Genomic DNA, 15,111 nt, shown 5'->3' on the forward strand with positions numbered 1-15,111 from the left:
AACTGTATGAATGTTTATTTTCATTGGTTGTGTTTCTGATCCTACTTTGAATCACTTCGAAAATAAAACAAAACTCTGTAGTCTCGTATCGGCTTTTTGACATACGTTTTATTATTCAATGCTAATATAAGTGGTTGAAACCTTAAAGTGTCAACATTCTGTCATTGTGTAAAATAATGAACTTATGTTATTGAGCCGTTTTGTGCTTCTTCTCTCCAACATTCACGTGTTTCACACATCGCCGGCTTCACTCATAAATAACTGGTTATGGCAGAAAGTTTTGTTCATTTATAATCTTTTAAGGTGTTATTTTGTTGCTAGCTGTGGTGACCCTTCAGTGCCCTAAAGACACCAGCAGGCATAGAGACAAGATGGCTACCTCAGTGGATATTATTCAGATCAGTGTCCAGACAAGGTAAATTGATAATGAAGTGTGTCAGTGGAGTAAATATTTAGAACACCCACCAATTAAGGCATTATGTATCAGTGATGTATCTAGTTAGGACAGGAAATAACCATAGAAATAACACTACACTTACTGCATCATTCTAAGCTATTAAGACCTGTGTGTTAGAACTTTCCCTTTTCCAGCCTGGAGCTGGTCATTGTTTGAACATGCCTTGAATCTTCAAGATAAAAGCCCGGAAAGGAATCATCCACCTGGCATTTCCGTAATCAAAACCAACAAGCAAAGTTTTTAAATTTCTCACAAAACAAAATTTGTTTTTTTTCTGGTACTCCATCTTCCTCTAACAGCCATGAAAACATGCATTTCATGTCTGTTGGTCTCTAAATTGCCCTTGGGTGTTTAACGTGCGTGGTTGGTTCTTCAGTTTGTCTCTGAATCAACATGAGATGCTACTTTCTAGTACTGGATTAGAACAGAAACCCTGGGTCACAGTGATTCTATTTTAAAACTGTGGCGTAAATGGAAAGAAGACGTATGATATTAGTAGAATATGTTTTAAACTGTTGATATGTTAAAGTAACATACTTCTACAATTTACAATTGGCAAAAAGATTATAAGTATACACCTTTAACCCTAAAATCACACTCAGTTTTACTCAAAAAACAAGAACATGTCAGAAAATTAGATCCGCTACAGTGCAGCCAGTACTGACCTTTTCTCTCAGGTATAAGGCTTTTTAGACTCTTTGGTCAAATCTGCACACTGACAACAACATACAGAGAGCAGTTGTTTACACAACCCTATTTACCACCGCACAACCTGACATTTCAGAGCCGGCCGGCATCCAAGCAGTCATCTGTCCAGTTGTACAGGTATTGATCATTTCCTGTGGCCTGGAGATTTTCCGCTGCCGTTTCTTCAACAAATGGATCACACGCCCTCTCACGCCAAGTCTCAGCAGCCCCCTGAGCTGCAGAGTCTGTCATTGGACGAGACAAGATAGAAGTCTACTTTCTAAAGCAACGCAGCAGCAGACGCTGACGGATAGACCTCGACTTGTGACGTAAATCAGGCCAGTGGTTACTGATTAATGTGAAACCGCTGTAGAGGTCAACAGACAGCAGCAGGTATCCAGTGTAATGCATTCATCCCAGTCTATCTGGAAGCCTGTAATTACCTGAATGTGTTGCTTGCATCTCTCCTACTTTTTGGATGGAGTTTGAAAGAGAAAGTGAGACTAGTGTTGTGGAGCTGCGTCGCACACTTCCACAATGGTCAGAGTGATGAAAGTCAATTCACAGCGTTCTATTCCTGGCTCATTCCTTACTAGCAGAGGAGAAAGTGCCAGAGAGATTTCATGCCTGAGACAGAAGAGTTACACTTGTGTTTTCCCAATGGACCATCAGAACCAACACTTTCCTTCTAGCACATCTGAGAGCCCTCGTCGCCGCATGCTGACAGCGTGAAAATGGGAATCTGCCAGGAATATGGGGGGAGGGATCCTCAACTAGACCACGATTGGCTAACCAGGCTAAATACTGTTTCTTCTATGCTCTCTTTCAATGGGGCCTTCACGAATGAGAGCTCATGGCTTTCAGTAGACAGCGTCTATTTGGATTCTCACAAAGGTTAAAAATCCCAGGTCAAACACTTCTTGGGAGCTTTTGAAATGAAAGAAAGTTATTGATGACCAGGACTTCTCGCATCCTTTGAAACGGTCTGCAGAGATTCTGAAAGAAGGTCTTCATATCTTAGATGAGTGGTCATGATCCAAAATGAGGTAATTTTGTCCTTTTCTATTTACCGAACACAGAGTAGCCATTACTGCTGATTGAAACCTACTATGTGGGCCATCCAAACAGTCCAGGCTGATAAATCCATTGCTGCCATAGAAATAACCAAGCACAAAAAGACAGTTTATGAAAGGCTGAAAAATGCCTCAATGAGCAAGGTATGTATGAGAGCATGGAGAGAGCAGGGGCCAGGTCACAGTGCACTGTTTAACCCTGCCTGTGCTTCTCTTAGGTTTTACAGTCTTAATCCTTATAAAGTCCTTGAAAAGGCAATGAAAGAGCACTTCAATCGACTACTTAAAGTTGCAATTTCACATTTCAAAAGAGGTTACTGTGTGAGAAGGTTTATTTTTTATTCTCCATTTTGATTCTCCAGACTTTTGAAGGGAATTAGAACCACACGATAAAACAACTACTTAATGTCCACAACTCAACCAAGCCCCCTGGTCAACAAAATTAAACAATAATGTTAGAATAAATTGCTGAATTAAATTTATTTTAAACATAAATTCCGCCTTTGCTTAGAATGCTGAACAAATGTAACTCTTCTAGGAAGTTGAAAAAACATGAAAAACTGTTTCCTACAGGGATAAATTATGCTTGTGGACATCGCTGCTTGTGGTTGCAGTGAAGTCCTTTGCTCTTGGTTTTGATGTTTGAAGGTTCTTTACTTTAGATTCACAAATGGGATGATGAAGCAAAGAGTTCACAGTCAGAAAAAAAGTTTCTGAAAGCTCAAACATCTGACATGGTTTAAGAATGGTAAAAGGGAAACTGTAAATCCCTGTTCAAAAATAAACAGCTTAGTATGGTATTTAACCAATGATGTCAATCGCTGCCCGTCAGGGTGTTAAGGTCTTTCTTTTCCACTTCAGTGAACCCCATTTAAGTGGCAACTAACACCTGACCCAGACTACATCAATCAGGAACAATCTACCAGTCAATAAGGATGTTATTTGAGCAACACTGTACTTGTGCAATCATATTCAGCAAACAAGTTTGCAGTTCAAGTTTGAAGCACAAATCATTAAATAATTAAGTTAGCTGAGAGTTAAACATATTTCAATATACGTAACCATGTTATGCAATAAAAATCAGCTGTATTGAATTCTCAGGTAATAAACATTTACCATTAAACTCCATGATGTCTAATTGTGGACTATTTCAAATAAAAAGAAATAAAGCAGTCAACCTTTCATGATTTTTTTTCTCCTGTGAATGTCCTCTGCAGCGGCAAGTGATTTTATATAAACACAGCCCCACCTAGGAACCTCAAAAAGAAATGTTATGAAAGACGAGCATAATGTTTTGAGCAAGACGCTGGTTTTTATTTAGACGACGCTCATTTTGCCTACAGAATCTAGCAGGACAGCAGAGTCTCTTTGCAGATAAAAAGGCAATAATTGATTATGGTCTACACGTTTGTTTTTCCCAGTACGCTGACAAACATAAATGACACTAATTCAGATGATGCGCATATTTCACCACAACCAAGATTTGGTTATTGAGCTTCCTCCTTATCTCCGTCAAACCAGCTGTAGTGAAAACAAATTCAGAAATAAATGTCTCCAAAAAATAAATCTAGTGACGTTTGGTGGAACAAAAAACCAGTACACTCATTGTGGTTTGGTCTGCAAGTACATTTTAGTTCAACTTCCAACAAGTCTATTGTACTGCATTACACACTGAGGTCTATATTAATCTGAACCATCTGAATTATTTCTCTAAGCAGTGGGTGAATGTTGCAGCAGAATTGTCCATTTGTTAAAATCACTGAAGTTGCATTATTCACAGGTAAAGAGCTATTTCACAGCATTCTATGAAAAGAAACACTACAGAAACCAAGACAAGACAGTAAAGAAAAATTTCAATTAACACATCAATATGCATCTTTAAACACAAAGCTAAGCAATGACCTTATATGCACAGTTCAGAATATACTCCCAACCGGCTTCATGACTGAAGATGCTATGGTGGTTGTGTGTGTAAATCTGTGTGTGTATGCATGGGTTCATAGGAATGAAGACAGATACAAAGAAGTAACAAGATTTAATAAATAATAGGCTACTTACCCCAACTTTGCTCCCAGTTATCTGCATGCAGCGATCAGCGGAGAAGGTTAATGTGCAAAAAGACACAAACAGCACAATCGTTAGTAGGCCAGAGAATTATCCATTACAAGTTGAGGCATTAGCGTATCTGTTGTGACAACACAAAAATCCTTCACACATTTATAGCTCACTCAGTTTCACTAATATTTACAAAAGCAAACGAGATAACTCTCATAGCTATTACTGCATACTGAAGATTATGTCTGTTGTTGGCAGCTGCAGGTCCTCTATTGTTAAATTTTGAATAGACTGAGATATAAATTATGACATGTAAATATCAAGGCAAAATTTATTGTGCTTTTGCAATGATTTGACAATGTGGACAGTAAGACAAGTGAGAGGGTAAATGTCTTTGATTGGCTGATGCAGATTTTGGATTCTTACCTAAATATGAACACTTGCTACTGAGGGTACAGAATGTAAAGAAGGTCCCTTTGGTCTAAAAATCAATCTTCTGCCATTAACAGTGGTCTTCAGATGTCACATTTGTGTGGCAGAACTACCTTGAACCCATGCAGTCAGCACAATTCCCAGGGTTTAACCTTGTTATCTGTCAATAGTGGCAGGTAGCAGAAGCGATTTTCATTACTGCAACTGTGGGACTTGTTTCACAGTGGGAAGGTGTCTGTTAGCAGAGTAAATGTATTCTAATCTGAGGCTCAGCTCTTCTCGCTCTACAACATGCTTCTAGGGAATTGCATTCTGATTGCAAGAAGTTATAGGACACACTGAGCCATTTTCCCCCTTCCTTTCTACAGTTTTTATAGGAGGCAAAGAAAAAAAATCTAACTTTCATTTTCTTTTACCAACATTCTCAAACTGTCCAGGTCTGCATCCATTTATTGCAACAGTTACCCTTTTCTTCACCCTACTAAATGTTCAGAGCACTCATAGAAGCAGTTTAATGCAACAATTTCCCTATGTTTTAACAACTATTGTCTTTACAATGGTCCAGAATACAACAATTGCAGCAGAACATACATCTATTTAACTTTAAAACATATTTACAGCAGCTCTACCAAACTGACAGACATTATCTTTAGTGTGCCAGAATACAGCACTGGAAGGAGCTTGAAGGTGAGAGGCACCAGTTCAAATTAATGTGTGTTTTGGGGGGGAAAAAGGACAAGTCGTTGGGTACAGTGGATATTACAAGGTCTGCACAGCTTGTTGTAGTGACAGGTTTTTTGAAATATCACAAAAAACAGAACGCCAAAATCATTAAAGAACTTTTTCCACCTTTAGTCTGACCTAGCTCTTGAACAGCTCCCTTCAAAAAACAACTTTTTTGAGTTAGAAAAATGTATAAACAATACTGTTGCATAATTTTCAACACACACAAACATAAATTTTGTTTAAGCACCTTTTTAAACTTAACTTTTAAGGTATGATTTTGTCATTATTTGCACATTTTGTCCACATATTTGCTCCTTTTTATTTACAAAAATGCCCTAAATTTGGCAGATATTCTGTGTGCATCTCTCTTCAGATCACAAAATAGATTCAGACTGGTTCTCTGGTCTGAGAACCAATCTTCTTCTGGTGAAGCCATTCTTTTGTTAACTTTTGAAGAATACTTCTTTACATTTCTAGCACAAGCCCGAAGGATTTGTGCCGACATGAACTGTTGTTTTGACCCCAATTTTGCCAAAAGTTTACAACCTAATTTTAGTAGTTTCTACATCTCTTAAGACATTTGTCCTACTTGATGTCAATGATTTGATCCTTCTTAGACTGAGATATGTTCTGCAATCGCAGGATGTGTCTTTCCACATGGTTGTTTAAGAATAAATCAGAAACTACCCATTGAATCAGGTTGGGTAATATTTTGCTGCCAATAGGAAGCCCCTACAAGCTAATGGTCTAGTTAAATCCAACTGGTGATTTCTTTTTAGTCAAGCAGTGCGTTTCACTATTTTTTTTTTTTATTATTGTTGTTTCCCCAAAAAAAATATTTCAGTGTTTTCAAATTTTACAGGCCACTTTCAAGGTGGAAAAAGTTCTGAAACACAAAAACCTGCCGTCTTAAACAAGGAAATGTAGGCTTTTAATATCCAAAAGCCTACAATGGATTGCTTTAATTGCAGAATTAAAGCAATCCAATTCTGCAGGCTATTCTGTTGCGTGGAAAAACCAGAGTCTGAAATGAACTCCAACTGAGGGACTGGCAGTCTGCTGTCTTCAACCTCAGCCTCATCCTCAGAAACAAAGGATTTCCCATGGGGTGTGGCCTCCAGAAAAACCAGCTCCCTTGAATATGTTTTTGACTCTGGGCTGTAACTTTGTGATTGTGTAATGACTTGCACGTTTTCCTCTCAAGACATCACTATACACTAATTGTATGAGTACTGTAAATTAATAATCATTAGTGGTCTGGACGTTCTCTGAAAACTGTACGGGCCACTCAGAGAGGAAGGCTGAAAATTGATGGTCACATCAAAAAATTGTAGTAAGAAAAGAATGCAGTAATGAGCAATCCCCCCTTACAAGACCTTACATCACATCCTTCCAACATTAAACAAAGCATGTTCATAATTTAACACAAGGCTCAAAGTATGTATTAGTAGCATTAGTAAAATTTGAGAAATTAGCATTTTTGATTAAATTTGCACAAATGTAAAGAAAAGCGTCGTAAAAAAAAAGAAAGGCGGTGAAAAAAGAAAGGCAGCAGCTCATGCAAAGCTAATAGTTAAAGACATTTAAACATGACTCATGCAGAAGGAGAGTTGGATTACACGGTAAACAGTTCATATTTAAATGAGCCAGGTCTTTGCAGACATTGTTTTTTTTTTGCAATACTCCATTTGCATTGGGAGTAATTTGCCAGACCCCTGCTGGGACAAATCTTGTAGAATATGAGTATGTATTCAATGCTACATGGCTTGAGAGAGAGAATAGCTTGAAATTTTCTTCAAAATACTTATTTTGCAAGAGTAAGAATTGTACTCATTATTCAGGCAAGCAAAGTTTAAAAGCAAATGTGATGTGTCAGTACGCATCAGTGATAGAGATACACCAGTCGCCTAGAACATTATGAAAATATTTCACATATTAAGTTTCCTTTTGCCATAAAGGCAACAATAAACCGAGGAGGTGTTGAGCAGCATAGATCTGGCACCAACAACTAAGTATTGATTTTGCAAATCCTGTAAACTGGCATCTTACAGATGTTTCACTAGTTTGAGATTCAGATAATTTAGAGACCAAATCAAATCCTCCACCTTGCTATTTTGTTGCTGAAATAGTTTCTGAGCAATTCCAGCAGCAGAAGGGCTCATTATCCTGTTTTCACAAAGCACAGTTTCAGATCAGGTAAATTGTTTATTGCAACATCTCAATCAGCAGCAATAACCAAGGTTTTCCAACGAAGCATCAATCAAAGCCTTTCATTGCCACTGCTGGATCGCTCTCTGTCCATTGTATGTTTTGGTGTTCCTCAGGTAAGAAGAACATGAAGACTTGGCCTTACATTTGATACAAAAAAACTGATTTCGATCTTAAAAAAATATGTTTGTTTGGCTCATTTCATGTGTCCAACTTTTAGTTATGTCAGCCACTTCAGCTGCTGTAGGGCGAGTTTTAAGACTGGCCTTTATTTAAATCATCAGTGGACCTTCACTAGTTTCCTTTCGTTAGACCACTTTTCGAAGGACCAAAAAACTAGGAAGCTGCCATACTCTACAGAAGCTGCATATCTGGAGATTCTTGTAACCCTGTCATCACAATTTCAGACACCACAGCCAAACTGAAAACCCCACAGAAAGATAGAAAAAAAGCCCAGAATGTTAAAAGCCAAACCACCTATACAGTCTTAGTGCAACATTTTATATTTAGCTCATAATGCAAGCTTACCAGCTACACATAACTAAACTGCTGAAATGCAATTACTTCTTCCAATTGTTCCAAGTTTCAAACTTTCCAATGGATCATTAATTCAACAATGTAATAAGTGATGTTGATCAGAACTCTCTAAGCCATATGATTATGGTTTTGTAATGTGTAAAGAATTAGATAAAAGATGGAGATGTGCTTACAATTTAACACAATCTAAACATTTTTCACAAACAAGTCAAGCAATATGCTGCAAGTTGTTACAATTGTTAATTTTTTACAGCAATTGCTGCAGGTTTTTGTAATTGCTGCAAACTGTTACAACTGTTGCAAATTGTTCTACAGAAATCCTCAGTCTAATGCTTGATGGTATGATAAAATATTCCTAAAAACTATTTGAAAAGCCCACCTAAACAATCCAATTGATGCAACCTCCAGTGGTGTTAGCAGACATCACACATTGTTGGGGATCTACAGTAGCCCTGTACTGTAACTGCACATTTGCATGAGCCTGCATGAACAGCTATTTCATCCCTGACACTGAGTCCCCCCTCCCCTTCTCCTCCATCAGCCCTATTAAATGTGATAGCAGGGTGCAGACAGACATCACATTTTGTCCTCTGTCCTTTCACTACACAGATTATGTTATTCATTTGAATAAAATATCTCTGCTCACAAAGCATAATGGGCCCTGTGAGGAATTCAATCATCTCGGATAATCATCATTATCAATAATGCCAGTTAATTACCATAACAATGAGCAAGGTAATAAATGATGATGTCAAGGCAGAGCTACCAGGTTCAAGAAACAATGAAGAAAGAAAGCACTTCTTCTCTTCAGAAGTGCTATGAGTATCACCTCAGTAAGGTTCTCCAAAAATATCTAGAAAAGAAGTCATTTCAATATACTGCCACATAAAAAAAGATATAAAAATTGCAAATCATGCTGTTACTCATCTAGAATATTAAGAAGCTGCTGGTAAATATTGAAGCCACATACTTAAGACAATTTATCCAAGCATGGTATGTGTACAGTGGCATTAAGGTGAGTGAATGGCAGAAGAAAAAGAAAAGAAAAAGGTTTTAACTGCACTCCTATTCCATATCTGTTGGTATTAACTTGAGAAATTGTGATCTTTTACTTCATCGCCATTACTCCATGGTCAAAGCTGTATGTCAGACTTCAAGTCCATACATTTCTTGGTCTAACAAGCACTACTTAAAGTGAAAAGAATGGGAGCAAATAAAATTGAGAGTGATGCATACAAAATTAACAAAACACTGCTAACAAGACGGACAAGGATTGTGCCCGTGCAAGCTTAAGGCATCTTCAAAGTGGTCTGTGTTTGAACAAAGACCTGACCCCAGTCAGCTTTCCGTCACAAAGCACTTTAGAAAAGCATGACACCCACATGTTTATTTCCTGTCAGACTACTGGAATGCAGTGTGTGCGTGAAAGGGGTTTATGCTATCATTTTGGTGCCAGTAAACAAGAGTTGCGTCACATTATTTTAAAGAAGACATTTAGGTGTTTTAGAAACCCAAAGGACACCGACTTCTGTTTTCTGCTCTTGCCACATACAACCATGTGGTGTTTTGAGCAGCAGAAATCCTACATACCCAATCAGGTCTGCCTTGTTGTCTCCAAAAGCAACAAATGTTTTCAGTGGGCGGGAAATTGAAATTTTATATTATTCTTCAGCTGTTACTCTGGAGTCTTTAAGAGAAATAAATCCTTTCATAAGACTCTCTGAAATGCACAATTTTTTTTTTAAACAAGTGTTTTGTTGGGTTTTTTTTAAATAAAATCAAAACATTTATCAAGTTCAACAATTAATATCTGAACTCTTTACAATTTATTGTGAACAATATCTTACAACTCTGAGTTTATTTCTACTTTAAGTTATAACGCAGCTGGTCATCACCACCACCATAAATGGACAAAGAAAAGTAAGACTGGACAAACATGAACCATCCACCAGGCATCAAGTAGGTAAGCAGCTCCAAGTTTCACACAGCTACATTAATTTCTGACAAGCTAGATTTTTGGGCTTTTATGAGCTATACCCTTAATCAACAAAAATAACAAATACACCATTAAAATAAATCACTTGGTGTGAAATAAAGTTTCACTTTTTTAATCACATGATGGAAATTAAATCAAGTTTTCAATAACATTATTGAGATGTTCCTGCAGATCCGAGGAGTAAACAAGAAAACATTTTTTTAAGACAAATTAGTCGATCAAAACTGAAATCAAAGTTGTGGGCCTCAAGCATGAAGAGGGAGGAGAGGTGGTGGAGTGGTGAGTGTGCAATAAGGGATGACAAAGCAGAGTATGAAACGGAGCATCAGGTTATTTGATCTCGTTTTCAAAATGCAACACACTTTTAAAACACTTATTTATTGTGACACTTACAGATTTGGCAGTGGCTGAGATGTACTGGACCACCATCTCACGTTTGATGCTCAGTTCCTTCCCACGCAGAGGGGCTTTACGATCCTCATTGAGGTTCATGTCCTCCTAAAAGAAACAGAGAAGCGAAGCTGATTAAACTCTCCAAACATTTTCAAGGTTGCATTTAAAAGGACACAAATACCAACAAAAAAAAAAACATGTTCTCTCGATTGTAGCATTTGCTAGAATTTCTTTTATTGTACAACATTAATTAGCACGGCAAAGAAAAAAACATGAAGAAATTATATGCAGCTGTAGTTGATCCCAATAAACACATAATCAAGAAAATATTATATAACAAATATAATATAACAAATTTCTGCATTTGAAAACCTTAAACTCTGAACTGGATCATTTACAGTATAATAGGTTCATCAGAAAGTAGAAACCTTTCAGGCGCAGAAACAATTATTTTTCCATTTCCACTAGTAGCCCTTTATATCAGATCTTGTCCCATGCTTAAATTAATTCCCAACCATGTCTCTTTGTTGAAGTCGCAGGCTGCGGCAGCAGAGTATAATGGCAGGAATAATTAGTCCTTGAAATAAAAGTAGAAAAAGGCAGCAGCAATAAAAAAAAAAAAGAACGCACACTGCAACCCAACTCTGAACAGAACAAAATCAAACAACATGGCTTCTATTGAGGCCATGCAATCACAGCTGATAGGCTGGATAGGCAGTATCTACGTGTTATTGGGAGTATTATCTTCATGCTACTTTAATTCGGCATCACAAAGAGTTCTTTCATGTGAGAGACATCAGAGGATAGAGTGAAGGCCGGACAGAGCACTAAAAGCTAGGGAATGACATGATGATTAGAATGGAGGAGAATGTTTATCAGAAGCACTCTCTCACAAAGAGATGGCTAGAATGAACAGAGAGGAAAAAAACATCCTCCAGTGGGGATTCCACAAACATGTGGAGGCATGCTGCCCTCTAGTGGGAAGAAAGGAAAAAATCTTTAACTATTACAGCTCTGATTTCACACCGATTTCTCTACATCTGATGAAATGTCTAATTCACCTTGTAAATTAGGTGCATCACCAAATAAAAGCAGTGTATTATACATAGGTTTTATTATCTTACCACAAGTAATCAGATTGAAGTTGTTCAGCCTCATTTGTCTGCGAGGCATGGGCAGGAATCCCAACCACAGACACTGTGACCTAAATTCCTTTAACTACATTTCCTCCAGTAAATACCCTCTGAGCTAAAAAGAAAACCATTAACATCTCTTGTGGAACTGGAAGAGGGGGAGAAAAAAAATGCAGCTGAAACTTTTTCATCACCCAGGGAAACCAGCAGGTTTTTTAATTAATCTTTGAACCCTGCTAATTTATCTGCTTAATTGGCATTCAATAAAGGAGGCAGAATGTGGCGGGGTGAGTACATTGCAGGCACGCAGAGGGGGGGCGGCGGGTTGCATGAGTAGTGAGCCTGCGGGACATTTGTCAAGGGGCAAACTGGAGGAATGAGCCCTCCATGTTCAGCCTGCAAAATGATTAATGCTCTTTTATTAATTATACCCTCACAGGCAACATAAAAAGAGTCTCGATATATCAGGACTATTCTGCTGGTGTAACTGAAATGCTGTGATTTGAGCTTCTAGCGATGCCAGTAGACTAGACGAGCACTCCAGCTCGCTATCTTAACGCCAGTCTGACAAACTCCGGTAAGAATTTATTAATACTGATCAGGGTGCTGTGCTCATACCAAACATAATTATACTGGTGTATTCTGGAAATCATCCTTCACACAGTGCTGTGACAAAGTATTTTCCCCCTTAAAGGTTTCTCTAGTTTTTACCTTTTTCATTACACTTAAATGTATCAGATCATACAAAGGCAGCTTTCAAATTATGTAATCCTTCAAAGGAACATAGCTAACCAGATGACTGTCTAATCATATAATTGTGCTCTCTTCTCAAATTATGAATTATCTGTGCATGCCAATGTTGTTTTTGGCTACAGTTCCCTTCCCAGGTCAGATAACTACCAGAAATCACTTCAATAGAACCTTTCTGACAACATAAAGTAAGCAGCGCATCATGTCCCAATCTAAAGAAATTCAAGGGAAGGAAAGCCATTCTCATCTATTAATCTGGAAATGTTTATACAAGTATTTTAACCACAGTAAAAGAAAGTATCCACAAATGGAGAGTTTTAAGGGGAAAATAGATCAATAGAACACAAAGGCCCATGTTTCTGGGTTAATGGTGTGTTTCCCACTACATATGGTGCAAAACTTTAAAGTCTTTCGAAAAATTTTATTTTTGTTTGTTTATTTTTATTTTTCAGGTTATCTTTGTCTGGTATTGCAATGGGTTTGATAATATGACATATTTCAGTTTGACAAAAAAAGAAAGCAGAAGTAATTTGTAGGGGACAAAACGTTTTGACAGTTCTTTCCATCTAAGTAAAGAAATGTTTAATTTATAAAAACAAAGCTATTATGTGTTTGACTAAATTCCTGAGTCCTCAATCACTACAACCTAAAAAAGCAGGTGTTTCCCCTCATCACACCATATTCCCCAACCAAGAAATAAGTTAAAATAGCTACACTCTAGGCATGGCAGATCTTCACTGGGGATGAGGCTTAGCAGCTGTCTGATTATTTGGATCAGAGGTTTCAGGCAGCCATTAACTTTAACAGATTAATTAAGACTCTGCAACAAATGTTAGCTTATACACCAACTTTGTTCCCCAATTTTTCTAAGTTGCACAACATTATTTATGGAGAACTTTATCCTGAAGTTAAACTGCTAGGATGGAGTTTCATCTTGGACTATATTGCATCAAACCAGACATGAAGAGTTTCACATTTGACTTGGACTTGTGCTCTAAAGACTTGAGGTCTTGGCCTCATTCTCTCATGTAAATCAATATTTACTATTTAAAAGCCTAAAGCTTTTCATTTTAAACAGGTAGGATATTCAGATGAAGGAAGTGATCTTCTTATGGTTTTGTCATGTATGTAAATTGTTCCAATGCTATGCTCCTAAGCTTCCACTGTCACTCAAATAATGTTTTCCAGTGTATTTAACATTAACACAACCTGCTATAGTTTTCTGTTTTTAAACAGAATCACTACAACCTGACGGTAGCAATTTTGGACGCATAGCACTGACAGATAGACTTACGGTAGCTATCTGTCCGTGCTAAGGTAGGAAAATCTGACAAGGTAGCACTGATAATCAGAACACCGGTTCTAAATTTCTCTTTCCAGTCAAAGCCTGCAGTTCTGACAGATGTGGATATAGACTTATATTGCATCCTAAGTGGACAAAGGAGCATTATCAGAGATCCTTCCTCCCAGCAGCTGTCGGATTCTATAACCATCAGTGCTGCCAACAAACTCAGTAAGTGTTTACATCCCTGCTCTTATTTGCAGTTTTCCTGGATTCAAATAACACTTCTGCTGGTATTTGCACATCAATGTTTACAGTTTTCTTTTTATATATTGCAAATAGTCTGTTTTTAAATGCACATTTTGTATTTTTTGTAGTTATGCTACTCTCCTTTGGATCAAAGTATGCCATTTTTAATAACTGCACCGTATGTTATGATGTAATTCTTCCCTTACGGTACAGTATAATATTCTCAATTTTGTTACATACATTTATCTATGAGGACAGTAAGGCATGTAGATTCAGTTACTTTTTGCAGTTGTAACAGCTGAATTTCCCCAATGTGGGACAATAAAGTGAATTTCTATTCTATTCTAAAAGGAATGCAGCGGACTATTGGATTTCAGTTACGTTTATATAGAGTTGAACCCCAACACACACCTTCTCAAAGCACTTTACAAAATGCTATATTCTTTACAGAAGTGTACGGTTAACTCGGTCAGATCATATAGACAGATTCAGTTACATACATTTCAATTCTTTCAAAGAAAATAATGGCTACTAACATCTTTGCTGTGTTTGTTGTATAAATGGCATCTCCTCTGTCTCCTAAAAAATAACTATGTTTTAATGAATTTGTATAATTTCAGTACAAACAAAGTTAACATACGCCAACATCTTAAAGTTTGACTTTCAATCATTCTGGTTCCTTCAAAATAAAAGAAATGAAAGAAAGCTTGACTCATTCAGAAACATTAACCTGTTTAGCCTATTTTTAAATTGTTTTGAACATGAATGCCTACCAATATGTTTTATGTGATAATATATCTTACTGAGTTTCAAATGTATCAATTTATTGCATATTAAATTCAAACAAATAAAAAGAAATATAAATATGCCAACTGTCCATGTTTGAAATTATGCTTCAGGAAAAAGGATTTTAATTCATACCCTATGACAATTTGATTTTTAAAACCCATCTATTTAGAGCAAAATAGATGGCATGCATCCAATGTGAAAAAGTATATTTCAGTAATTAAAGACTTTACTTGGACTTGTGTGAACATCTCTGAATAAAATCCCTAAAAAATAGTCAAATAGGTTTGACAAAATCTTTTGGCTTATAACTTGGTGGGGTTTTGAATTAGATTTGACAATTAATG

General features: G+C 37.1%; 1 protein-coding gene across 4 annotated transcripts in view; it reads right to left on the minus strand.

Annotated features, from left to right (window-relative positions):
• The window catches only part of diaph2 (diaphanous related formin 2), a 454,593-nt gene that overhangs the window by 411,490 nt on the left and 27,992 nt on the right, over positions 1–15,111 (minus strand). For all 4 annotated transcript variants that reach the window (XM_023328256.1, XM_023328254.1, XM_023328253.1 and 1 more), the window contains exons 5-6: positions 10,565–10,669; positions 4,276–4,296 (exon numbers count right to left, since the gene is read on the minus strand). In XM_023328256.1, the coding sequence (XP_023184024.1) occupies positions 4,276–4,296; positions 10,565–10,669 (126 nt within the window). The remainder of the gene's footprint in view (positions 1–4,275; positions 4,297–10,564; positions 10,670–15,111) is intronic.

Source organism: Xiphophorus maculatus, chromosome 23 (genome assembly GCF_002775205.1).
Source record: "Xiphophorus maculatus strain JP 163 A chromosome 23, X_maculatus-5.0-male, whole genome shotgun sequence".
NCBI lineage: Eukaryota > Metazoa > Chordata > Actinopteri > Cyprinodontiformes > Poeciliidae > Xiphophorus > Xiphophorus maculatus.